Below are 27,482 nucleotides of genomic sequence, written 5' to 3' on the forward strand. Positions count from 1 at the left end.
CACAAATTCAATTTCAAATTCAAGTGAAATTTGAATAAAAATTCAAATTTCCCTCCAATTTTGTGTGACACTTAGGCTATAAATAGAGGCCATGTGTGTGTATTTTTTGGAACTTTGATCATTTGAATATTAAACTTCAGATTTCAGAGCTCTTTTTGAGCACAAAATTTCGTGCTCTTCTCTCCCTCTCCCTTCATTCATCTCCTTCTTCCTCCACGCTCTTATCCATGGCCTCTTATGGTGGTGAGCTTCTTCTAGACTCATCTTCTCCTTGAAGTGGCGTCTCCTCTCTCTCTTCCTTCTCCATTCCGCTGACATTCATCTTCCAAGAAGCAAAGGAATCCATTGATGAAGAATATCCTAGTCCTACAAGCTCCAATGGAGATTACATTAATAGCTTCCTCCGAACTCTTGGACATCATAGTGCCTCCAGCTGAGGCATCAAGGATCATCTTGGTTTGAGGTTTCGAACCACTATAAAAGATATGCAGTTGTGCAGCATCATCAAAGTTACGGTTTGGGCACCTTCGCAACAAAGCTTTGAATCTCTCTCATGTATCACAGAGAGGTTCGTCCGATCCTTGGGAAAACGTCACGATGGAAGATTTTGCACTGATAAATCATGAAGGAGGAAAGAACCTCGCTAGGAATTTCTCCTTCACCTCTTCCCAAGTGTTAAGGCTTTTATTTGGATGTGATTGGAGCCATGTTTTTGCCTTAGATGCTAATGAAAATGGAAAATCTCTGAGGTAGACAACTTCGACATCTTCATCAGAAGCTCCCATGGTACTACATAATTCCATGAAGGTAGACAAATGTGTGTATGGATCCTCATGATCCATTCCAGCAAAAGGATGCGAGCCTATTAGGCTAAGCTATTGTAATGGAGGAATGAGTATGCTATTGTAATGTTTTGGGCCTTGTTGATAAGCATAGTCACCCAGAGTCCTTCTTGGTGGTCTATTTCCTTCTCCTCTTTCAGCCATGCTATTTTCTACAAGTGGCTTATCAGTTGAAAGATAATCAGAAGAAGAAGACTTACCTAGTGTTATAGTGGTTGCTTGTTTCTTTTTCTTTCTATTCTTCCTTTTTTTTCAGTCTTGGTAATTTATGGATCAAATGACGATTTATCTACAAGAAATTTACCTCACGTAGAGGAAAAAAGAACACACTACAACAACTCATAAGCACTAAGGTTAGTGAAAATAAAAGTAAGAGAAAATTTATACAAGATTAAAATGAAAAAAATAAGTACAAAGGTAAGAAAAAATAAAAGAGGGATTTTATACAAAATCAAAAAAATTTGCAAAGGAAAATAGCCTATCAAACTTAAAGTTTAAATCCAAAAGAACTAAGTGGATGACTCAAGTCCCCGACAATGGCGCCAGAAACTTGTTAAGACTTTTGGCAAGCGTACCAATTGTCATTGTAGGTTTCACATTTATAAAAGAGTTTGTCTCCATAGGGACTCGAGTTTACTTAATTCATTCAGATAAAGGTTATCAGTTTAATAGTTATGTACAAATTTAATCGAATGGCATTGGTTTTGATGTGATTAACTAAATACAACTTAAAGTAAAAGAAAAGTAAAAATAACGGAAATATAGAATTTAGTGGGTCGAAAATACATAAATTATGGAAATAATAATAACGACTTGAATTAATTTAAGAAAACATAGGATTGGATTTCATCATTCATACCCTTAGTATCCTAATAAGTTTAACATATATAAATCATTTTCTAACATTACTGATGCACACATAGTTATCCCAAGTCGATTCCTTGCACTAGGAACCTAAGAATATTTAGTAAATATCAATCCCTCGCATATGCAGTAAATATCCTAGCATTTCAATTATATTCTTGTACTTTTTGCAATCAAAATGTTATGCTTTATTGCTAGCAACGTAATGTAAAGAGTAAAATCATTCAGTTCAAATTCTAAGATTACTTTCCAGTCTCACTTAAAGTCTAATTTCATGACACTAGTGATCAAATAGAATCAAGCATTACAAGTAGAATGAAATTACCAATAATGAGTAGAAAAGATTAATACATATATAATATCAACAGGGATACATAAGGGTACAAAGATTACATCCAATCCTTAAGAAAAACTAACTGATCATTGCACAAAGCACAAGACTAACATGAGAAATGACAAAGGAAGTGATCCATGGTCACAACTTTGCAGTGCCTTGGCTCCACTTTTCCTCTTCTCCTTCACTTCAACCATGCATGGCTAGTTATAGAAAACAACCAACAATGTTGGGAAATTTGCCTAGGCGAGATGTAGCTCACCCAGGCGAATTATGGTGATGCTGAAGGCATCCACTCGCCCAGGCAAGCTATAGCTTGCCCAGGCGAATTGCTTGCTTAGGGCTGAAGATACATTTTAGCCTAGGCGAGCTAGATGCTAGCCTGGGCGAATTTAGGGTCAGAAACCTTCATCAAAAGACCATTTTTCCCTTCCTTTTGGATTTGTTTCTAGATCTAACAAACAATCATCAAAACCTATAAAATCATGGATTAATCTTTCATATTTAAACAACAATATTAGTAAATGTACAATATATATAAACAACTAGATGTAAGGGTAGTTTATAAGAAAACTATTACAATCAAAGGAAAAGTGCTAACAATTTAATCCCAAAAATAACTAAAATTTGGCACTTATTAGTGGCCATCGGTGGTCGTGGGTGGTGTAGGAGGAATTTCTAGGGTTGTTTGGGCAGAGTTTTGAGAGAGAAAGATGTAGAATCGTATTTTTCACACTAAAGAACGTATTTATAATCTGCATATCTCATTTAGCGAGCTCGTCTTGCTAAGCAAAAATTCACTTTTGGCACTAAGCCCAACATTTCATGCTGAGTGCAATTCCTCTCAGGTTGAGATTTGCATTGAGCGCAACATTGAGCGCTGAGCGTAATTCCTCTTGGGTTGGAATTGCACTTAGCGTGCTTGTCTCGCAAAGCGAGATCTCCAAAAGTTTTATTTTTCAAATCCCAACAGTCAAAGCGTGAAGGTTTGGGTTATGAACCTATAGTTGAAATTTCAAGGCGATCCAACGGTTAGCGAGTCTGGCATTGCGGTTTTACCAGAACAGGTTTAGATAAAACTTGAAATCTCACAATTTGAACATAGGTCAATTAAACTCCACATATCTAGATCAAACAATCACACATAACAAATTCACACAACACCTCAACTCATCCAAATCAATCAAATAACACAAGAATTACATTAAACATCAATTTTAAGTTATCAAAATTCCAGGGCGTCACAGTGTTCATAGATCCAAGTCAACTCATGATCCAACCCAACCCAATTATATTGGGTTGAGTTTCTAAAGTGTTTGGGTTGAACTTGACCCAACCTGATTAAGATCCAATTATGAATGGATTAAGTAATGAGTTCTATTCTTTGTTTGAACCTGACCAAACTCATATCATATAATTTAATTTATTATATATATAAATTAATTTTTAAATACAAATGACATTACTAATTTTTAGCTCACATAGTTTATTAAATTATTAATTTAAATCGACCATGATTTTTTTTCTTTTTTAAGTTGTTTTTTTATCTTGGTATTGATTTTGTTTATACTTTCATATGCTAACATCATACTTAATTTCTATCTAAAATAAAAATATCATATTAGCATTAAATTTTTTAATTCTATTGAATAAATATTTTCACAATTTAGTCTCTTTTGAATACATTTAGTCATTATGTAATAAGTGTGTATGTTGCAAAGTAATGAAATGAAGCTAAGTGCTTAAATAAAAGGAAAGTATGGGGTAGGAATGAATGAAAAAGTAAAGGTTTATCTATGGATGAATGCTCTCCTAGAACCTAAGCTTTTGAATCCTAGAAAAACCATGATTTGTTGGCAGCCTAACCTCATTACAAGCCTAGAAAGTCCTTCGAATTCATTTTGCGTGCTTATTTCTGTATGGTATGAGATGAAATGCAAAGGTTAGGACTTGTGTTAGTTGTTTATAATGGAATGAGCCTAAACACTTGAGCTTGAGTGAAACGACGACTGTGAGGCTTTGGTTGAGGATCCTTCCTTGATATCTGTCATTCTCACTAGCTTATTTCAATTATGACTCTAATGCATATCTTCCTATCTTTGAAAAGTTGCATGTTTGTGAAAAGCAATTGATTGAAGCATTCCATGATATTCATTTCATATGATTGAATTTTTCTGTAAAACAAACACCATTTTGATTGACCACTGTATTTTGTCACTTGAGGACAAGTGAACTGTTCTTTCTTTGCTTGAGGACAAGCAAAACTGTAAATTTGGGGGAGTTTGTTAGTCGTCTTATACGACTAAATTTTGTATAGAAAACATTTTCCAAAACTCGTATAGTTTCCCCAATTTATAGATATTTTGTAGGGATTTGTAAATAAATAGTGTTTTCTTGTTATAGTTGTCTCTAGAATATTTTCCATTGGATTTAATGGTGAAATATGTTCAATTTCAGGTTAAATGAGGCTAACTCTTGAAGTGCTAAAAGTGGTAGTTGCGCTCAGCTCACACCATTTGGGCTCAGCGCCCATCCATCGTTAAGCATAGCTTCAGCATGCTTAGCGCGACAGAAGAATCTGGCAGAGCATCAATATCAAGGCCGCGCACTAAGCGCGAGATCCGCTCGCTAAGCACGATGGTTGTCTTTAGCCCGGCTCAACGAATGACTGGCACCAAGTCCAAATCCACTAACTCGCACTAAGCACGAGGGTGGCGCTAAGCGCAACATCACAAATTCAGAGCCTATTTAAAGCTTTTCTTGTGCAGAATTAGGGTACATAATTTTTTAGAATTCCAGAGCAAGGACACCATAGTGCTAATTTCGAGATAGAGGCTTTGGAGGAAGCAAAAGGAGTAGCTTTGCAGAGAAGCCTAGGGTTCTTCAATTAGAGAGAGATTAGTGAGTTGTAGAGTGATTGTGAGGCACTGAGAAGAGGAGGAGGGATGTCGTTTCTTGTGTAAGGAACAATTATTTTGTACTCTCAATCTCATTTGTGTTAGGGTTTTTCTGTAATGGCTGGCTAAACACCCTTGTTGGGGATTTCTAAGGAACAACTGATGTAATTACTTTAATATCTAATTAATTGTGTTTTATGTGTTCAATGCTTCTTTCAATGCTTAATTTCTGCATGCTCTTGGTCTGATCACCCATTTGTGTGTACAGTTAGGTGACTTTAGCATTGAGAAATGTACTGTTGCCTTAGAACTTGATAGAAGCAGGACTGAATAACCACATTACCAGGGATGGATTGTGGGGTTTTGGTTTTCTGAATATGTTGTGATGATAATGCTGTTTAAGTTAAGCCTAGTCTTACAATAGGGATTTGCGGACGAAGCTTAGGCTAAATTAGTCTAAACTTACGAGGGATTGAGGTTTAGTACTTTAGGCTACAACATAGAACACAAGAACATGATTAATTAGAAAAATATCCTCATATGCATCAGCTTGTTTGTTAGAAAGACCCAATGTTTTTTACCTATTGCTGTCAACTTTTACTTACTTGCATTTACTGTTTTTACCATAGAAGTAGTTTATTTCTGTTTTTAACCATCGTTTATCAACGTTATTCCAACAACGCCTTATTTCTGAATAAAACTTTGTCTAATAAGCAAGTTCCAATACTCGGATCACTCCGTTTTAATTTTAAATACTTGACGACCCGGTGCGCTTTCCGGCGAATCAGATTTCCCTTGAACATATTTGTATAAAGGAAAATTGGACCAAGAAGTAACTGCAAGGGAAATCCAACAATGGGTCATGCGGTCCACCTAGAAATCCCTCAGCATCATCAACAACTTCTTCAACATGTGCATGTACGTCTTCAGTCACCATAGGATCATCCTCAACAATAGGGGCAACTTCCCGTTGCCTACGTTCGGATGCTGTAGGCCTTCGTTGCTGGAGAACATCATCTGAATCATGATGATCCTCTCTCCTCAGGGATCTACCTATAATCCTGCCTAAAGCACAACCTAACCCTCTAGTTCTAACCATAATCTGCAAATTTTGACACACATGCATTTTTTAGTCAAATTCAATATTTACTATTTAAATAAACATAAACAACTACAAAATTTATAACTACAAATAATATATGAATATTTTTCATTAAAATAAAATAACACCATTTATAACTATTTCATAACAGCATATATGACTACATAATTAAAACACAAAATTCATAAATAAAATAACAACTACATAATTAAATAATATATGACTATTTTTCATTGAAATAAAATAACATCATTTAAAACTATTTCATAACACCATATATGACTACATAATTAAAACACAAAATTCATAAATAAAATAACAACTACATAATTAAATAATATATGACTATTTTCATTGAAATAAAATAAACATAAACAACTACAAAATTCATATATTTACTATTAAAATTTAAAACTATTTCATAACACCATGCAATCATACATATTATTTTTTAAAACACAAACAATACCTATTTTTAAAACAAAACTAACAAATAAAATACCTATTTAAAAAAAATTTTCAAAACATAAATATCTATTTTTTATTTTTTTAATTAAAAAGGGTCATACGGATCAACTTGATCCGTATGAGTAATACAAATCTTATTACTAACACGGATCATGTTGATCCGTACGACAACACAAAACCAGAAACGAAAAGGCAACCATTAATGGGGAGAAAAAGCTTACCTTGACGGTGAAACAACCCAACGAAGCTGCAGGTCCTCAATGTCGACAACCAACAGAGGAGAAGAAGCTCGAACTTCCAACGAAGAAGAAGCTCCAACGGCACAACCAACGCAACTGAAATGGTAGTGCAGGGAAGAAGAGAGAAGGAGATACTTGTACGGAACGCGTGAATAGGGATGATGGGTGCACAAAAAATAATGCTAGGTACACCTAACATCACCCCTTTATTGCTTGCATAGACATTAATTGTACAACCGATCTAAAAAATTATTTTTAATCAATCTAAAAAGTATTTTATGTAGTAGTGACTGTTACTACTTTCATTTCACTTTTATTCACACAAAAATAGTAGAGTATTATATAAACATAGGACAAGCATTTCACGTGGCTCTCCTGCTTTAATCGGTTTCTGTGTTAATTTGTCTATTCAGTACTTGCTAGTGGGTAGTGAGAGCTACATATAAGACAAAGTTCTAAACTAGACCAGTGTATGAGGTGAGAGCTAGAAACTGAGGACTTAGCTAGTAGTTAGAGATGCCTGAGTTTTGCGTGACAGGTGGTACTGGGTTCATCGCATCTTACCTGGTCAAGGCCTTACTAGAGAAGGGTCACACAGTGAGGACCACCGTGAGAAACCCAGGTATAGTGAAGAGACTTATAATTCTTATATAAGATATGATACTTTTGATGCTTTAAATTGATTAATTTCTCCACATATTATTCGATTTTCATGTTAATTCTTTTTCTGTATACCTGTTACATTTTTTTTCAGGGGATGTGGAGAAGGTTGGTTTTCTGACTGAACTAAGTGGAGCCAAAGAGAGACTGAAGATTTTGAAAGCAGATCTATTAGTGGAAGGAAGCTTTGATGAGGCAGTGAGAGGAGTTGATGGTGTCTTTCATATGGCGTCCCCTGTGCTTATTCCTTATGATGAGAACGTTCAGGTATCTTGCCCTTTATCCCCCACTGTTAGTATTTTTGTCTTTATCTCAGGGGCTTCCTTACAAGAAAATAAGGAGGGTAAATAGAGAAAAAATGGACACTCAAAAGTCAAAACTTGTTTTCTTTTACTTGATTTGACTCTGTAGCTCATTTACAAATGTACTACCTACGTAAATGTTTATATTAGGGCATGATACAATTGAAACGTGACTCGTAAAAATATTAAGTACTTGAATCTGATAGAATCAACTGGTAGTTGGGGGAAAATTTAGGGATTTAGGACAAGATGAACAGAAAGAATGAGAATTTTTATTATGATGAGATTCTCTAGATCAGTATGATCTAAGAGAAAGAGAATGTCCCAACTCAGGGCAATTCGAGTGTGCCCAGAACCTCTCCTCTCTAACTAAACTCCTATTTATTCTACTGATTACAACTGAGTTGGTTATAACAGTTTGGTGAGTTAGTTACCACTGGACGCACATCAACTGTACCCATATCTCTATCTCTATTCTTCGGTTTTTGCACATATACCTTCTTAATGAGGGGTCTGGTATCAATACTTCCCCCCAAAAGCAACCACCTTGTCCTCAAGGTGAAATTGAGGGGAAACTGCTACCATCTTTGAAGCTGAGTCCCATGAATTCTCAAAACCTGACTGATTTTGCCACTTTATTAGAACCTCCAAATCCCCTGCTTTGTTGTATCTAAAATCTCGGACCTCGAAAGGTTGGGGTAACAATTCCCACTCCTCAGAGATATCGTCTGGCAGCGGCTGTACTGGACATGGTGGAAGAGCTTGTTTCAATTTGCTGATATGGAACACTGGATGGATCTTGCTGCTTGGTGGTAATTTCCATTTATAAGCCACTAAGCCACCTCTATCCAAGATCCAAAAATGGTCCATAATACCTAGGAGCCAACTTTTCATTCATCCTTTGTGCCAAAGATTTTCAATCTATAGGGATGAACTTTCAAATACATCCAATCCCCAACCTGAAAACTCAAATCCCTCCTCCTTTTGTCTGCCTGCTGCTTCATCCTATATTGGGCTAAAAGTATGTTATTTCTTTACTCAGCCAACACACACCATCTCTTTCCTCTACCATCTCATTCCCAGCTTCCACTTTAGAAGGAGAAGTATTAGCCTTGATGATAGGTGGTGGTCTCTCCCATACACGGCTCTAAATGGAGTCATCCAGGAGAGTGGTGATAATGGGAATTAAAACAAAATTCTGTCTAAGGTAACCATTGTGGCCATTTCTTCTGTTTCTATCCCACAAAACACCTCAAATAGTCCTCCAAACACCTATTGACAACCTCCGTTTGCCCATCCGCCATCGGCTGAGCTGTATTTCAACTTTGTTCCAGCTTGTTTGAATAACTCAGCCAAGAATTGGCTCAAAAGTAAGCGATCTTTGTCAGTTACAATAGACTCTAGGAATCCATGTAACCTTACTACCTCAGCCATGAATAATTTAGTGACATCCTTAGCAGAAAAAAGGATGTGATAAAGCTAAAAAATGAACATACTTTGTCATAGTAATCCTGCTGGAGCTAATGTTTGGTACTTAGTTTGATAAGTATGACATTCAGCCACAAATTCTAGCATCCCTCATCATCCCTTTCCAATAGAATACCAAAACAATCCTTTTATAGGTTCGAAACACACCAGCATGTCCCCCCATAGTAGAAGCATGAAATTCTTGGAGAATTAATGGAATCCTTACCGATTTTTGAGGCAAAACTAACTTGTCGTTACTCGTTATTAGAGTATTGTAAGAGAGTTGCAGTAATTCAATTGCACTCTTGGGTAGTTTACTCTAGTTAATACTAGTATGTTACTTTGTTAAGTTAGTTAGTTAGAGTTAGTTAATGACAGCTGCCATAACTAACAGTCTAGTCTATAAATACAAAACTGTAACCTTGAGTTCAGTGGTCAATAATATTTTCATCTTCTCTTTTTTAAAGTTTTTCAATTCTCAAATATTCTCTCTTTAGAATTCTGTTATCGTATCTAGAGCTTGGTAAGATCAACAATGGCTGTTCAAAACAACTCGTTTCTCACTTCTTCATTTCCTATTTTGATTTCTCACAAACTAGATGATTCGACCTTTGTACTATGGTGCCAACAGGTTGAACCTATTATCAAATCTCATTGACTGCAATGTTGCAAATCCCCGAATTCCGTTGCGATTTCTCTCTAAAGCGGATCGTGCAGTTTGAATCGAGAATCCTGCATATGAAGCTTGGGAGCAATAAGATCATGTTCTCCTGCTGTGCAAAAAAAAAAAAAAAAGATCATGTTCTCCTCACATGGCTTCAATCGACACTTTCAATGCCGATTCTATCTCGAGTTATAGGATGCGTTCATTCATATGAAGTTTGGGAAAAGATTCATGATTACATTCACAAGCAAACACGAGCTACGATACGACACTTGTGAATTGAATTGCGAGCTACGACGCTCAAAGGAAGATTGATGCAAGAGTTTTTTATGCAAATCAAAGCAATTTTTGACTCCCTCACCTTGGTTGGAAGTCTAATCATGCTTCAGGAGCATGTTGACTTGATTCTCGAAGGTCTTCCGTTTGATTATCACTCGGTTATCTCAGTCATTCAAAGCAAGTTTGAAACGTTACCAATCGCGGAGGTCAAAGCTCTACTTTTAGTTCATGAAGCTCGTCTGAACAAGTTCAACAAACAATCACTCTTTGATTCTCCTTCGATTAACTACACGCAAGAGCACAACAAATCTTTCTTGTCGCATGGATCTGATGGCTACACAGTGTCAAACAAGTCTGTTTTGCAATCAGATCCCAAGAGTTTTTCCAATTTTCGTGGTGGTTTTGGCCGTGGTGGTGGTTTTAACAACCATGGTGGTGACCGGCGTGGTGGCACCGGCGGCGGAGGCCGAGTTCGTGGTCGGTTTGCTATCTTTCAGTGTCAGGTGTGCCTGAAGTATGGCCACACTGCCTTAGTTTGTCATTATTGCTATGGACTAGCATTTTCAACCAAATTCAACTTTGGTGCTTCATGATCCTATTTCTCAGAACTATGCAAGTTAGTCTCAGAACAATTTCAATTCTGGTTATGGGCAAAGTAATTCTAATTCTGGGCAGCAGAATGGTGATAATCGTGCTTGTAATGTTTGGGTGAACAATAACTATAAGTCTGCAAGCACTAGCAATTAGTCTGCTCCTAGTGCTATGTTAACTGATGCTCCTTCTCAACCAAATTCAAATTCTGTTATTTGGATTCCTGATTCAGGTGCTTCCTGTCATTTTATTGGAGAATCTCAGAACATTCAGCAGATAGAACCTTTTGAAGGAATTGACCGGATCTTCATTGGCAATGGTCAAGATTTGAAGATTACTTCCTCTGGTTCTTCTTCCTTCATTTCCCCTTACAATTCCAAAGTGTTTTTGTCTCTTAATCGTTTCTTACATGTCCCCTACATCACTAAAAACCTCGTTAGTGTTAGTCAATTTGCTAGGGACAATGGTTTTTGCTTTGAATTTCACTCTAATTATTGTGCTGTGAAATCCCAGGTTACCAATGAGGTCTTCAAGGCACTGTTGGTCCTGATGGTCTCTACAGTTTCTCCAACATTCAGTTTCAACATCCTTCATCTAGTTCTGCTTGTTGTATTTTCAGTTCTGCAAACTCCACTGTAAATCCATGTAAAAAGACTGAAATCCATGGTAAATCCATGTAATAGGATAAGTTCTCTTTGGCATGATAGACTTGGTCATCCAAATCATCATTTTTTACAAATTGTCTTACAGCATTGGAAAATACCTGTCTAATAAACATATGGTTGATTTTTGCTCTGCTTGTGCATGGGAAAGTCTAACAGACTTTGTTCGTCTCCCTCTGAATCTGTTTATTCATTTCCTTTAGAGTTGGTCTATAGTGATCTTTGGGGACCATCTCATGTTACTTCAACTAGTGGTTTCCTCTATTTATATCACCTTTGTGGATGCCTTTTCCAGGTTTACTTGGATTTATCTACTTAAAAGTAAAGCTGAAAATTTTACTGTTTTTCAAAAGTTTAAAGCAATGGCAGAGTTACAATTCAATTCTAAAATCAAAAACCTTCAAACTGATTGGGGAGGGGAGTTTAGACCCTTAGCACCTTTTTTGGCAGCTGTGGCATTAAACACAGACTTATTTGCCCTCACATCCATCATCAAAATGGTGTTGCTGAGAGAAAACATAGACATATTGTGGAACTTGGTCTCACCTTGTTGCATCATGCTTCCTTACCACTGAAGTTTTGGGATTTTGCCTTTACCACTACAGTTTATTTTATAAACAGACTTCCTACAACATCCTTAAACTTTTCAGTACCCTATCATGTGCTTTTCAAATTTCCAGACTACCTTTCTAAAAACCTTTGACTGTGCTTGTTTTCCTTTACTTAGACCCTACAACAATCACAAATTGGATTTTAGATCTCATGAGTGCCTTTTCTTGGGATATTCTACCTCGTACAAGGGATATAAATGTCTGTCTCCTTTTGGCAGAAATTATATTTCTAAAGATGTTATTTTTAACGAGTCCAAGTTTCCATATGCTGACTTATTTAAGTCTCCTTCTCTTAGTCAGTCTGTTTCTGTTTCTGTTCAGCCCCCTTCTGTTTCTGTTCAGTCAGACTCAGACTTACCTCAATCTGATTTTGTTCAGCTCTCAAATTCTGTTCAGTCAGACTTACCTCAGTCTGTTTCTGTTCAGTCCTTTAATCCTGAACAGACAGATCAACCCACTGTTTATAATACTGTCTTATCATCCAATTCAGAATCCTCATCCTCAACCACTAATTCCCCTTCTCCTCCTAGACCATCCAATATTCATCCTATGCAAACCAGATCTAAATCTGGTATCCACTTACCCAGGATTAATCCTTCACTTCTATTGGCTCATTGAGAACCAAAGAGTGTGAAACAAGCTTTGCCAGATCCCAATTGGTTTTCAGCCATGAAACAAGAATATGAAGCATTGATGAGTAATCACACTTTGGATTTAGTGCCTCTTCCACCAAACAGAAAAGCAATTGTCTGTAAATGGGTCTTTAGAGTAAAAGAAAATGCAGATGGCTCAATCAGTAAATTCAAAGCTAGATTGGTTGCAAAAGGATTTAATCAAGTTCATGGTTTTGATTTTTCTGAAATTTTCTCTCCTATGGTGACATCTGTTACTATTAGACTTAGTCTTACAGAGGCTCTCACCAATCAGTGTAAACATGCTTAGTTAGATGTAAACAATGCTTTTCTGAATGAACTGCTTAATGAGACTGTATATATGTCTCAACCACCTGGTTTTCAAAGCTCCAATTCTTCTATGGTTTGCAAACTGAATAGAGTTTTGTATGGACTCAAACAAGCTCCCTGACAGTGGTTTGAAAGGCTTCAGTCCACTCTCATTCAGTTTGGTTTTATTGCAAGTAAATGCGATCCTTCTTTGTTCATCTACAAGACTGCTTCTCATACTTTTTATCATCTAGTATATGTAGATGACATTATAATTACTGTAGTTCTGATCAACTGATTCAATATCTCACATCTCAGCCCAATTCCAAATTTTCTCTCAAACAACTTGGTCTACTGGACTACTTTCTTGGAGTTGAAGTAAAAAATCTTCCTGATAAGTCTTTAGTGCTTACTCAGAGTAAGTACATCAGAGATCTGTTGCAGAAAACAAACATGGCAGAAGCTCAATCTATCTCTTCTCCTATGGCTTCAAGTTGCAAGCTTACTAAAATAGGTTCAGATCTATTTTATGATCCTACCATGGATAGGTCTGTAGTTAGTGCTTTGCAATATTTGACTATTACTAGACTTCAGATAAGCTTTGTAGTGAACAAGGCTTGCCAATTCATGGAAAATCCCTAGGATACTCACTGGATTGCAGTAAAAAGGATCCCAAGATATTTGGAAGGTACTATTCTTCATGGTCTTCATCTTAAGCCTGCTGTTTTGGGACATCCCTACACCATTAAAGCTCTTTGTGATACAGACTGGGCATCTGATATAGATGATAGAAGGTCTCCTTCTGGTGCAGCCATCTATTTTGCTCCTAATCTAATCTCCTGGTGGTCTCGCAAGCAGCAAGTTGTTGCTAGATCAAGCACAGAAGCAGAATACAGAAGTTTAGCTCAGACTACTGCAGAAATATCTTGGATTCAGACCCTATTGACTGAATTAAGAGTCCCATTGAACACTGCTATTGTCTTCCGTGATAACCAAAGTGAAGTTGCCATGCCCATAATCCAGTTCTTCATGGAAGAACAAAACATGAAAATTGATGTCTTTTTTGTTCGTGAAAAAGTCCTGACGAAGCAACTAATTGTTCATCATGTTCCTGCTCTTGATCAATGGCAGATGCTCTCACCAAGCCTCTTTCTCCAAACAGATTTGTTTTTCTAAGAGCGAAACTCAATGTGCTTGAGGCCTCTTCAAAGTCTCAACCACCTTGAGATTGAGGGGGGTATTAGAGAATTGTAAGAGAGTTGCAGTTATTTAACTGCACTCTTGGGTAGTTTACTCTAGTTAATACTAGTATGTTAGTTTGTGGAATTAGTTAATGACAGCTGTTGACAGTTGTCATAACTAACAGTCTAGTCTATAAATACAAAACTGTAACCTTGAGTTCAGTGGTCAATAATATTTTCATCTTTTCTTTTCTGATGTTTTTCAATTCTCAAATATTCTCTTTAGAATTCTGTTACTCATTATAGTACAACTTCCCTTCTCGAATTTGATAACCATATGCTGTTGAGGAGAACTCATTACTGCTTGCATTAACCTTTGTAATTCTGAATCAGCGGCTATCTCTTCCTCCCACTTCTGCCATTCATGCATTTCAACGCGAGATAATGCTGCATACATCATTTGGCGTGAAAGACCATCTGCTGCCTTATTTTCATACCCTGGTTTATATTGAATCTCAGAATCATACCCCAATAACTTTGAAGTCCATCTATGTTGCTCTTCTCCCAACAAACTTTGGTCTGTTAAGAATTTCAAACTCCTTTGATCAGTTTTGATGATGAAATGTCGCCCCATCAAGTAATGTTTCCACTTTTGTACAGCTAATACTATAGCCATTAATTCTCTTTCATGTACAGATTTCCTTTGAGCTCTCTCTGATAACGTTTGGCTGAAAAAGGCAAGAGGTATGCCATCTGGCAATAAAACTGCCCCTATCCCCTTGCTAGATGCATCCGATTCTACCACAAATTGCTTAGAAAAGTTAGGTACAGCCGATGTTGGAAGTGCAGCCATAGAACTTTTTAAAGCTTTAAATGCTTGTTCTGCTTCTATGTTCCATTGGAAGGCCACTTTTTTTAACAAATCCTTCAAAGGTTTAGCCATTATTCCATAGCCTTTAACAAACCTTCGGTAATAACCAGTTAAGCTAAGAAACTCCCATAAAGCCTTAGTATCTTTTGGACCAGGCCAGTTCAGCATAGCTGCAACTTTTTTTAAATCTGCAGCCACTCCTCTAGCTGAGACCACATGTCCTAAGAATTCCGCCTCCTTTGCAAAATCACGCTTCTTCTTATAGGCTAAAAAGGTATTGGTCCTTAATAATAAAAGTACCTTCCACAAATGATACTCATGTGTTAGGATATAAGGAGAAGGGAGAGTTAGTTAAGATAGTTGGACTATTAATGAGTTAGTTAGTTAGTTAGAGGGGTTTATTAGATATAAATAGGGAAAGAAGGAGAGGAGAGGGGGAGATCTTATCATTTGTAGATTGAGCATTAGTTCTTTGTAAAAGGAGAAATCCTTTGTGAAGGGGAAACCCTTGGAGGAGAGTTTTCTCTCCTATTTCTATTCCTTTCTTACTAGTCAATAAAATTCTTGCTTTTCTTTCTCATTTCAATTCTTGGTTTCTAAATGTTCTGTATGCCTTGAATTACCATTGCTATTTCTAGCAAATGGATAAATGCCATTTATTATGGATGGTTACGAACAAGAGTCCTTTTATTACTAATAATTACTTAGCAAGCATAGTAATATAAATAGGTGCAATTGATTGTAAGAGTTCAATTGAAAAGACAGAAAACATAAGGATTCAAATCCTTTAGAGTATACTTGTGAGAGATTAAGAATTCATATAAAATTCTTCGTTGTAATTGTATTATTTTCTTGCAATAGAGATTCTTCTTTGTTACAGTTATATTTTGTATTATTAAATTTCTATGTCGAAGACAATTTGTCACAACAAATTGGTATCAAAGCTATGGCATCTACGAAGTTTGATGTTGAGAAATTTATTGGTAAAAATAACTTCAATCTTTGGTGGGTGAAGATGCCCGCTCTCCTCACATGACAAGAATGTGAGTTGGCATTGGAAGGAAAAGCAAAGTTGCCAGTCGAGCTTAGATCTGCATAGAAGAGTGCGATAATGAAAAAAGCGCACAATATAGTATTGTTATCGCTAGGTGATGAAGTTTTTGGAGAAGTCTCTGGAGAAAAGATTGTCGACATGCTTTGGACAAAGCTTGAAAGTTGGTACATGTCAAAGTCTCTCCATAATCGTCTCTCTGAAGAAATAGTTATATGCCATGCAAATGCATTAACGTGAGTCCATGTCCATTCATAAACATATTGACAATTTCAAACCAAATTGTTCTTAGCTTGAAAAATATTGATGATGTAGTGGATCATGAGGACCAAGCTGTTCTTCTTAGTTCTTTGCCGAGAGCTTATGAAAATTTTGTAGACATCACAACATCAATATTTTTCATAAGCTCTCGGCAAAGAACTAAGAAGAAGAACAATTTGGTTCTCGTCATCCACCGCAACATCATTATTTTTCAAGCTAAGAACAATTTGGTTGAAATTATCAATATGTTTATGAATGGACTCACCTTCCTACATTTGCATGGTATATAATTGTTTCTTTAGATAGAGATGATTATGGAGAGACTTTGTCATGTACCGACTTTCAAGCTTTGCCCAAAGCATGTTGGCAGTCTTTTCTCTAGAGACTTCTCCCAAAACTTCATCATCATATGTGTCTTTTTCATTATCGCATTCTTCGGTGTAGATCTAAGCTCGGTTGGCAACTTTGTTTCTCCTTCCAATGCCAATTCAAATTCTTGTTGTATGAGGAGAGCGAACACATTCAGCCCCCACAGATTGAAGTTATTTTTACTAGTAAATTTCTCAATGTCAAACTTCGTAGATGCCATAGTTCTGATACCAGTTTGTTGTAACAAATTGTCTGATGTAGAAATTTAATTATACAAACTATAGTTGTAACAAAGAATCTCTACTACGAGAAAAGAATACAACTACAAAGAAGAATTTTCTATATGAATTCTTAATCTCTCTAAAGGATTTGAATCCTTATGCTTTCTCTGTTTTCTGATTGAACTCTTACAATCAAATGCACCTATTTATATTACTATATATGCTAAGGAATTATTGGCAACAAAAGGACCCTTGTTCGTAACCATCCATAATAAATGGCTTTTATCCATTTGCTAGAAATAGCAACGGTAATTCAAGGCGTACGTAACTCATGGAAATTGGGATTGTATGGAGATTGTTTGCGGCTATACCACCGCTAGATGCAAACTCACATATGACCCTTAATGGGTTGTCATCAGCAGAGCCACAACCTCCCATGCAAAGGGATAGGTCTTCTATGTTGACAGAGCTAAGGATTTTTGGCATGTAAGTGAAACCACGAGATACCAACCCACTTGCTAGCAAATCATTGTCTGGGATGCTAAGGGAAACGAAGTCACTATGGGTGGGCACAATAGAGATTCACCACTCTTCCACTAATTTGTTTCTGGAGAAAGAAAAAGGAACAAAGGTAAAATGTACATAATGCATAATGGATCTGATTATGGATGTAATGGGCCAAGATGAGTGTGGAGATAGCACCACTGTATGTGACTTCTACAATGCAGTTTCAGTTGAGTTGGTGACAGTTGAGGAGAAACATAAATCATTGTTGAGAACTTTGGACCTATGTTTGTCCATGGAAAACTGAGTAGACATGAAACCAGTACCGAAACCAACGAACCCAGGTTTACCTGTGAAGTTTCATTGCAGAACAAGAATGGTGTTACAAACTGAGAGTTCAAACTGGGTGGTAGGGTTTATACCACTAAACTTGGATTATTGTGTAGCTGATAACATGTTAAAAGAGCAGAGGTGGAAAGAGATTGCAGCATCACACGTGGAGGTCCGGATTATTTAGAATTTGCTTCCTTCCCGACCTCCACCGTAGCCACTGAACTCAACCCCACATGCAGGGGCAGTGAGTGATTTCCAGTTAAGCTACAAGGGGTGCAGTTATCTTCCAGCAATCGGAGAAAAACTTGAGGAAGTTTTAGTGTGCAATTCGTGTTTTCAAACTCCAACCTTGAGGACAAGGTTGATTTTTAGGAGGGGTGTATTGTTAGAATATAAGGAGAAGAGAGAGTTAGTTAAGATAGTTGGACTTAATGATTTTTAGGAGGGGTGTATTGTCTCCTAATAGCTTGAATGTATGTTTGGAGGTCAACTCCACCATGCTTTTGAAATCCAATGTAGATTGTGCCAGAATCTCTTTCCATTGGATCTCTTCTTCCTAATCCTCTGCTTTTTCATCAACATAATTCTCAATTGCTTAATTTTGCAGACATGCCCAGTTGAAAACTTTTCGTCACATCTGAAACACAGCCCTTTCCTTCTCCTTTCTTCATGTTCTGTATTTGTTATATGCTTCCAGTTCTGTTCTGTTTGCCCCTCCTCATCCAGCACTGTAAAATGCATTGCCCCCTTCCTTCTTTAGTATCATGTTTCTGGGTTCAATCAATAGTGCCAAATCCATTAATTCCTCCAAGGTTTTCAGCGGGTGCAAATTTAATTCCACCCTAATTTCCTCTTTTAACCCATTCATGAAAATTCCCTTCATGTAATTGGAATTCCCAATCTTGAGAGGGCCCGAAATCTCTTCGAACCAATCTCCGTATTCTGACACAATACCTTCTTGTTTCAAACCCAAAAGCTCTTCAAACGGATTCTGTGCTAGAGTCGGTTGAAACCTTTGTGACACCTTTCCTGAAACCCCGCCAAGATCAATTCTCTGCCCTTGCTTCCCACCATTGAAACCTTGTCAACGCCTTGCCTTCCAAGGCTACCAATGCGACTTCTGCTTTCTCCTCATCCAATACTTCATTGAGTCAAAATACCTCTCAATTTTGTCTACCCACGCCGCAATGTCACCTCCATTGAACATTGGCAGTTCAAGATTTCAACATCTCCACTCTGTTTCTCTGTTTTGTCACCTGAGAATTGTGAAGCTCCACCTTCTCCCCTTGGCGGAGATCCCATTTGAGACTCTGGGGTTCCCTTGCGCTGTTCCTTCAATTGCTCCAACACCTCGCATCGTTATATCCATGCTCTTGTGCCATTCATCTTCTTGCACAGCATGCCCTTGTAATTCCTGCAAACTTCTCTCAATGTTATCCCTTTTTGAATGCATTGTTGACTTCACCATGAATTTCTTCCTATGCTGGACAAACCAGCTCTGATACCAGTTGATAGAATCAACTGGTAATTGGGGGAAGAATTAGGGATTTAGGACAACATAAACAGAAAGAATGAGAATTTCTATCTTGATGAGATTCTCTAGATCAGTATGATCTAAGAGAAAGAGAATGTCACAACTCAGGGCAATTTGAGAGTGCCCTGAACCTCTCTCCCAATGAAGTCTACACAACCCCTTTCCTCTCTAACTAACTCCTATTTGTTCTACTGACTACATCTGAGTTGGTTATAACAGTTTGGTGAGTTAGTTACAACTGGACCCACATCAACTGTACCCATATCTCTATCTCTACTGTTTTCGCACATATACCTTCTTAATGAGGGGTTTGGTATCAGAATCTAAACAAAAATACTTATAAACCTAAATATTCATGAAAATAAAAATAACATAGTTTATTAATTGCTTCACTGCATTGCAGGATAAATAATGTGTTGCTCTTTTGAGTATTGAGTTGTATCTAGTTTTTTTTTATTAAAGGCAAATCAATCAAATATTATTAAAAAATTGTGAACCAGAAACAACTTAAGGTATGTTAAATATGAACACAAGTAAAAGACCATATACAAATAAACAACAGTAGGAATCACGTCCCCTCCCCCTTACATATGCAAGCTGTATATAGTAAAACAGTGGAATTGATTTTGCAGGGAAGTATTGGTCAATTTAAATTTTAGTAGAACAGATTTTGATATGTTGAGTTTAAACGATTAAATGTGATTAAGATGTGTACAGATTTTCATGTTATGTAAAATTGATTTAACACATGAAATGGGCAATTAACATGATGTTATACAATAATGTCGATACAAATTGTGCTGGAATGTAATCCTTGCTAAACCCAAATTCAGTGACACCTGAGTAGCTATGAGAGGGGTTGATGAGCAGTGAAAAGTTGTTAAGCAATCTTCTCTGTTTTGACATAGCATAAAGTTTGTTATCTTTATAAATAACCACAAGGTATCATATTGCATATCTTAAAGATGCACAATTTTTCTTTATTATTAGCACCACTATACTGAAATCTCTTATGATTTGGATTATGTTGCAGCAAAATTTGATTGATCCCTGTATAAAAGGAACTTTGAATGTGCTTAACTCTTGTGTAAAAGCAACTGTGAAACATTTTGTGCTCACCTCTTCTTGCTCTTCCATAAGATACCGTGATGATGTGCAAGAAGTGTGTCCTCTTAATGAATCTCATTGGACTGATCTAGAGTATTGCAAACGCTATAAGGTAATCAAACTTTCTACCTAATTTTATATAATACATGAAATATTGTCACATTTCAATGGAAAGTGTCACCTTATGTAGTTGACATTCTATTGAACTATTACAAATATATGCAGCTGTGGTATGCATATGCAAAGACAATAGCAGAAAGAGAGGCTTGGAGGATTGCAAAAGAAAATGGCATGGATCTAGTGGTGGTTAATCCCTCTTTTGTTGTTGGTCCTCTGCTTGCACCACAACCAACTAGCACACTGCTCTTGATACTAAGCATTGTCAAAGGTTAGGATCACGTGATATGCGCTGAGATGTTATATTATAAAGAGTAATGCTACATTTATAATAATTTTTATATCACTTTTATTATTTAAACTTTTTATTTTTCTTACAACATATCAATTATTTTATCTCCGACTTCTTTTCTTTTTACCCTCGTTTTCTGTTTCTCTGTAAAATTGTAAGAGTTGTAATGTTATTCTGTAGGAGTAGAATTATTATGTTACATAAGGGTTAAAAGAGTGAGAAATTGATATATTGAACCACTCTGCCTCTATTACACATCAATTAAAATGTTGATGTGAAGAAAAAGATTAACTTATTAAAGTTACAAGTCAGCACTTCATCATTTAATTCTTAATTGTTTGAGTGATCATCTGGTTATCACTTTTACAATAAAAATGGAGAATTATTATAGGTCAAATCTTATTGTAATATTTTGGGGAAAAAAAAAACTATGATTAAGATCAAGTCATGGTTAGATTGAAGAATTACCTTCAAAAAATTACTGGGCCATATGTCTGAAAATTTTCCCTTTTGCATTTTTACTTAGCGTCTGACTGAATAAGAAGAGGACATAGTCTAATATACAATTAGGCATTGTGTAAGCATGTATAATGATTGAGTACTCAGTAGCTAATCTCTTGTGTAGTATTTTCAATTTTCTACTATAATTTTAAAACTTTTGGATGATTCACTTTTCAAATTTAGGGTGACATATCTTTTAACAGGCATGAAGGGAGAATATCCAAATACAACAGTGGGGTTTGTACACATAAACGATGTGGTAGCTGCTCACTTGCTGGCTATGGAGGACCCCAAGGCATCTGGAAGGCTTATTTGTTCAAGCACAGTAGCTCACTGGTCGCAAATCATTGAAATGCTTCGTGCCAAATACCCTTCCTATCCGTACGAAAACGAGTGAGTCAAACCATGCCAATCAATTACACTGTAAGCTTTTTGTCTGTAGTTGGAACAACAGATGGACACTAGGAATGAGACAAAATTGGAATTTGAATTAAAGAAAAGGAAAAAGAAATATATTTTTTGTTTGGCCTAATTGCACGTTTGGTTTTCGAGATACTGCAACTGTGGGTCCCTGGATTCCAATTGAGTCTTTCAAGTATCACAATTATTTCATTTGATCCTTTCGTCAATCTTTGTTAAATATTTAACATGATGTGCCACTAAATGATGATATAATAACGCCAACATTTGCTTGACACATGTTGGTGACTTAATAACATTTTTTGCCTCTTCCGATTGTGATTTCAAAGAGATCAAAAAGTGTAATTAAGACACATTAGCATGTGTTAGGCATTACCTCGGTTGTCACAACATTTAGTGTTACGTCACAAGAATCTGTTGAATATTTAACAAAAGATGAATGAGGCACTAATATTGCAAAATTGTGATACTTAAGCTTAATTTGAGCTATTTAGAAGTTAGGAAACTTAAATTGTACAGTTACGATATCTGAAGGACGAAAAGTGAAATTAAGATTTTTTGTTTTTAAAAGTCATTTTTTTCTCCCTTTTCTTTTTTAATCAAACAAAATTTAAAAGGTCTTTATTCTTTTTCTTATCATTGTTTTCTTTCCTCTTCACCAAATGTACCATTATTTCGCTATAAATTAATTGACCTAAGCATTCTTGCTACAAAGCACCACCAACATTTTACGGTATGATCACGGTGTTACAGGTGTAGCAGCCAGGAAGGAGATAATAACCCGCACAGCATGGACACTACCAAAATTACTCAGTTGGGGTTTCCTCCATTCAAAACTCTTGAACAAATGTTTGATGACTGCATCAAAAGTTTTCAAGACAAGGGCTTCCTATGACATCTGTTGTTACCTTTCGTGTTGGTGTGAGGTGTCAGTGTCATATGACCCAAACTAACTAGCTCATAAAACCAAATAAAAGAATTTAACTTTATCTTTTATCTATGTATTTATTCCTTCTTTCTTGTTTCCACAACTTACATTATTATTAGCTTCATCGATTCATGTTACAAAAGATTTAACTCAGCTAATGTCGTGCTTTACTTTTGGTCCAACTTTAGATAATAACCTAGCGCTAACAAAAGTTGTTTATATTATATTTTCTTGTAACCTTGTTTGTGTTGCACTACGGCGAGTCATAGAAGATGTTCATGCTTGTACCTAACACCCATTGGCAATGGCACTCCAACAAGGAAACAAATGAGGCACTTGTAGAAATATTCTTGCTCAAATTTTAGACTCGAGCATCTCCAATAATGGAACTTCCCACCGTTCATTACAAGGACGAACCCATTTGTCCGCGTTCGTCTACTAGAGTGCTGCTCTTGGATCGCCACCGTGGAGAATCGTTTGTCCCAATGAACTCGTTCTTAAGAATAAAATAATTTTTTTGTAAGAGTAATTAACTGAAAAAGGAGGGATCGTGGGAGAATAATAGAGACGAAGAACAAGTTTGGAGGAGATGAAGATCCCGAATTAGCGTCAAAGAATCAATCAGATGAAACAAAATCCAAATCATTCCAAATCAAAACTCAGAATCAATTAATCGCAACCAAACAAGAAAATCTCCAAATCAATGCTATCGCCAACTACAAGGCTTTTATTTCGCTAGATCGGCAACGACCCTTGTCCTTCTCCATCCTCTTTGTCCCCTACGATTTCGCGTGGAAGAAATCAGGCCAGCCCTCCATCGACCTCCTCCGCTTCCACCTTGCCTCGCTCCCCCTCCTACTAGTGAGCCTCTGGCACCAGGATCTTGACGATAAGAAGCCTCCATTCCCAGCAACAAAGAGCCTTGTACTTGAGAGTGTATTGGGATTGAGATTTGCCCCATCGAGAGATAAGGATAAAAATACAGAGACACGTTTAGAGAGAGTGGTGAAGTAACGTGAAAAAATAAATAAATAAAGGGGTGGCTGGAGTTAATTTGAGAATGATATTGATTTTTTTTAAAAAAAAATTAAATGAATTTTTAGAAAAGTTAACTTTTGAATTTTCAATTTGATGTGAACCCAAAAAGTAATAAAATAAAGCATAAATAGTTATTTTTATCCCGGGATGTGTAGTTCGTATACAAATTTGTTCCTAAAAAGATTAAAATTCAAAATTTAGTTCCTAAAAGTGTAAAAAGTGCAACAAATTTATCTGAACCTATGTGGCACAGAAGGATGAATTTGATACAAAATTGATTCTCAACGTGGCCATGCTGAATAGATCAAACGAAAATGTCAGTAAGTTACCGTCATTGAACCTAAATGTCAGTAATTTTTTATTGGACGGAAATGTCAGTGTTTTTTTTTTTCTGAGAAAAATGTTAGTAATTTATTCACCAAAATGTCAACACGTTTCCGACTAAAATGTTACTAAGTTATTATTGAACCAAAATATCAGTAATTTTCCATTGTATCAAAATATTAGTAATTTTTTGTTGGACCTAAATATCAATATATTTCTATTCGACTAGTTAGTTAGACCCCAAATTTCGTTTCAATTAAGGGTAAAATATAATTTTTCATTAGACTAAAATGTCAGTAAGTTATTATTATTAGACCAAAATGTCAGAATATTTTATTATATCAAAATGTTAGTAATTTTTTATTAGACGTAAATATTAATAATTTTTTGTTGGACCTAAATATCAACATGTTTCCATTGGACTAATTTGTTAGACCTCAAATTTTGTTTCATTTAAGGATAAAATATAATTTTAGAGTAAATTTTTACCTTTTTTTTACCGTTACAAGCATAATATTACAATAATTACTTAGAAAATATTTTGAAAACATAATTTAAAACAAACATAATAATAATCATATATTAATTAACAACCATAATTTATCTGTCACAATATAAATTATCTAAAATAAACATTTTACAGTTTACCAATATAAACATTGTAACAATGTATCAATCATTACAAATTTATCCAAATTATAATAATTAGTCACAATCTATTATAAATAAAAGATAAACAAATATCATATTTCACTTCTTCGAATCTTGGTGGTTGGGCAGTCCTAGTATATGGGATATGTTTATCTTTTATCTATAATAGATTGTGACTAATTATTATAATTTGGAAAAATTTGTAATGATTGATACACTATTACAATGTTTATTTTGATAAACTCTTAGAATGTTTATTTTAAATAATTTCTATTGTGACAAACAAATTATGATTGTTAATCAATATTATGGTTATTATTATGTTTATTTTAAATGTTTGCCAAAATAATTTTTTTAAGTGATTATTGTATAATGTTAGATTGTAACGATAAAAAAGAGCAAAATTTTATCATAAAATTATATTCTACCCTTAAATGAAACGAAATTTGAAGTCTAACAAATTATTTCAATAGAAACATACTGATATTTAGGTCCAACGAAAATTACTAACATTTACGTCCAATAAAAAATATTGATATTTTGATACAATGAAAAATTACTGACATTTTGGTCTAATGGAAACATACTAACATTTTGGTACAAAAAAATTATTGACATTCTCCTTCAAAAAAAAATTATTGACATTTTCGTCCAACAAAAATTACTGACAGTTTCATTCAATTTATTCGTCATGGTCACGTTGACAATCAATTTTATGATAAATTTATCCATCTGTGCCACATAAACTATTTTTTTATTAACGGCAAGGGATGAAAGTTAATGGCCAAATAAAATTGTCTCACTTTTTACACTTTCAAGAACTAAACTTTGAATTTTAATCTTTAGGAAAGAAGTTGTTAGTGAATTACACATTCAAGAATAAAAATGACTATTTATCTTTGAATAAGTTTTGTCCTATTTTTAGTTTATTAATTTTTGAAGAAACAAATTATACTTAGACGAATATTTTGTTATTTTGCATATTTTTTATTTCAAAATTAGAATATAAAATGAATTATTATATTAAAGGAAAAATATATAATATAAAATATAAATATGTGAGATCCAGCTGAAGTTTTCTGAGGATTTATCAGTGTAGTCAAAAGTTAATAGAGTTCTTTAAGGTAAATGTGACAATGTGGGATTCACAAAAAGTAAGATAAGAACACACATATAAATAGGATTTATCATTAAAGATGTTCTATTAACAATGAGGAAGATGCGCATGTAAACAAGAGTAATGTTAGATAGATACGGGTTTACTATATTTTATCTTTTTGTTTTCTTCCTTGTTAAATACTCTTTTATGCTTTAATGTCTTTTTATGTACTTGTTGCATAATATAAAATCTCAACTTAGGGAGAAAACACTCAACCTTTTCTAAATATTGTTGTCTAAAAATCTGAAGTAGTAAGGCTCAGTTTGGACTGATTTTTAGTATGTAGTTTTGAAGTTTTATAAAATTGAATCCAATTTTGGAGTTAAGTTTTCGATTTTAGTTTTGAATTTAATTTTCATTTTTAATTCTATTCTTATTTTGCATCTCCTCCAACTCGCATCCTCCTCATCTCTTCTCCATCCTCCAAATTTTACTTTTTCTTTCTTCTTCAAAGCTTGGAGCACTATTTTGTTTATCCATTTCTTTTAAGGTAATAATATTTAAACACCTCATTAATATTTCAAATACCCCTTTGACACTTTTCATTTGTTTCTATTTCTCTCTTCTTGTCATATCAAATGCCTTGGTCACTTTTTCTATTATTTATTTTCCTTTTTGAATGTTGATTAGCATAGTGTCCACTAAGACTATGTTCTACAAGACATTTAAGTTAATTTTTAACTTATTTTACTAACAAAAAAAACTTATTTGATTATTCTATAAATAAGTTTTTTTAGTAACTTAAGATGTTTTTTGAAATGTTACTTGAAGTAACATGTTTTAAAATATTATCTTCTAATTTTTATATTTGCTCCAACTTTTATCCTCAATACATCTATTCAATTTTTTAGTTATCATTTTTAAATAAATCATAATTTTATTATTTTTTTGTCATTTTAAATTTCTCAACTACTTCAACGTTTAGTTTTATTGAACACTTATAATTTAATAAGTTAATAAGTTAATTTTTTAGTTTCTAATTTTCAGCTACCGCTAATTTTCAGTTAGTTTTGTGAAACTTCACAAAATTATTGTCATTCTTTTTAATAGACCATTTACAACCAACTTATGCAACTCAGATCTCTTCCGTCACTTGCTAAGTTAACTAGTAGGCTAAACAAAGTTTTTTGTTTTCCCTTTAGTGTAAAGTATCGTCTCAGGTAAGTGGAGCTTTGGCTTCCAAATACTTTTTTTTATAAATAAAAACACAATTTATTGTATTTAAATATATGTGTATTAATATAACATGAAAAAGATTCATTTCTTTTGCAGGTTTATATATTCAATTTTACAAGTTGGCTAAATCTTAAAAAGTATGTTTGCTTCTTATATCAGTTACTTATTTAAAAATATAATTATATTAATGAGGAGACATGATGTCACAAATATATGTGTTTTTTGAGCGGGGGATTGGCTCCCTCACCCCTTCTATGTCCAATCTTTGACTTTAAACCCACTGACGAATCATCCTACCACCCCCTCAATCCAAATCTGCAACCACCAACCAAACCACTAAAGAGAAGTAATTACTGAAAAGTACAAAGGGGTACGGAGGAAACACTAAAGAGACAAGCTGAGGGCAAATTTCTCAAAATGGTTCCCTTTTACAAACTTATTCCCCAAATGGGGTCCTTTTGGAACAATTTCCGGCATGGTACTGTTTTCTACGTGGGCTGCATGCATTTTGCATGCAAAAT

The 27,482-nt window shown here is 35.1% G+C and overlaps 1 protein-coding gene across 2 annotated transcripts; it reads left to right on the forward strand.

The window, feature by feature from the left end:
* Positions 1-7,122: 7,122 nt before the first annotated feature.
* Positions 7,123-22,766, forward strand: LOC114413276 (tetraketide alpha-pyrone reductase 2-like). 2 transcript variants are annotated; one of them, XM_028377588.1, is made up of 6 exons: positions 7,123-7,368; positions 7,501-7,673; positions 20,282-20,467; positions 20,581-20,743; positions 21,469-21,688; positions 22,439-22,571. In XM_028377588.1, the coding sequence occupies exons 1-5, from the start codon at positions 7,263-7,265 to the stop codon at positions 21,660-21,662; spliced, it is 822 nt and encodes a 273-aa protein (XP_028233389.1). In that variant the 5' UTR covers positions 7,123-7,262; the 3' UTR covers positions 21,663-21,688; positions 22,439-22,571. The 2 variants fall into 2 exon arrangements, with proteins under 2 accessions (XP_028233389.1, XP_028233378.1); XM_028377577.1 differs by having other exon boundaries at positions 7,124-7,368; positions 21,469-21,658; positions 22,439-22,766.
* The last annotated feature ends 4,716 nt before the right edge of the window (positions 22,767-27,482 follow it).

Source organism: Glycine soja, chromosome 1 (assembly GCF_004193775.1).
Source record: "Glycine soja cultivar W05 chromosome 1, ASM419377v2, whole genome shotgun sequence".
Classification (NCBI taxonomy): Eukaryota; Viridiplantae; Streptophyta; class Magnoliopsida; order Fabales; family Fabaceae; genus Glycine; species Glycine soja.

Bases quoted from the DNA above. Each gene is read 5' to 3' on its own strand.
- LOC114413276 (XM_028377577.1), top strand. From the start codon at position 7,263: ATGCCTGAGTTTTGCGTGACAGGTGGTACTGGGTTCATCGCATCTTAC. The intron at 7,369-7,500 runs GTATAGTGAAGA...ATTTTTTTTCAG, and splicing joins GACCACCGTGAGAAACCCAG to GGGATGTGGAGAAGGTTGGT. The intron at 21,659-22,438 runs GTGAGTCAAACC...ACGGTGTTACAG, and splicing joins TCCTATCCGTACGAAAACGA to GTGTAGCAGCCAGGAAGGAG.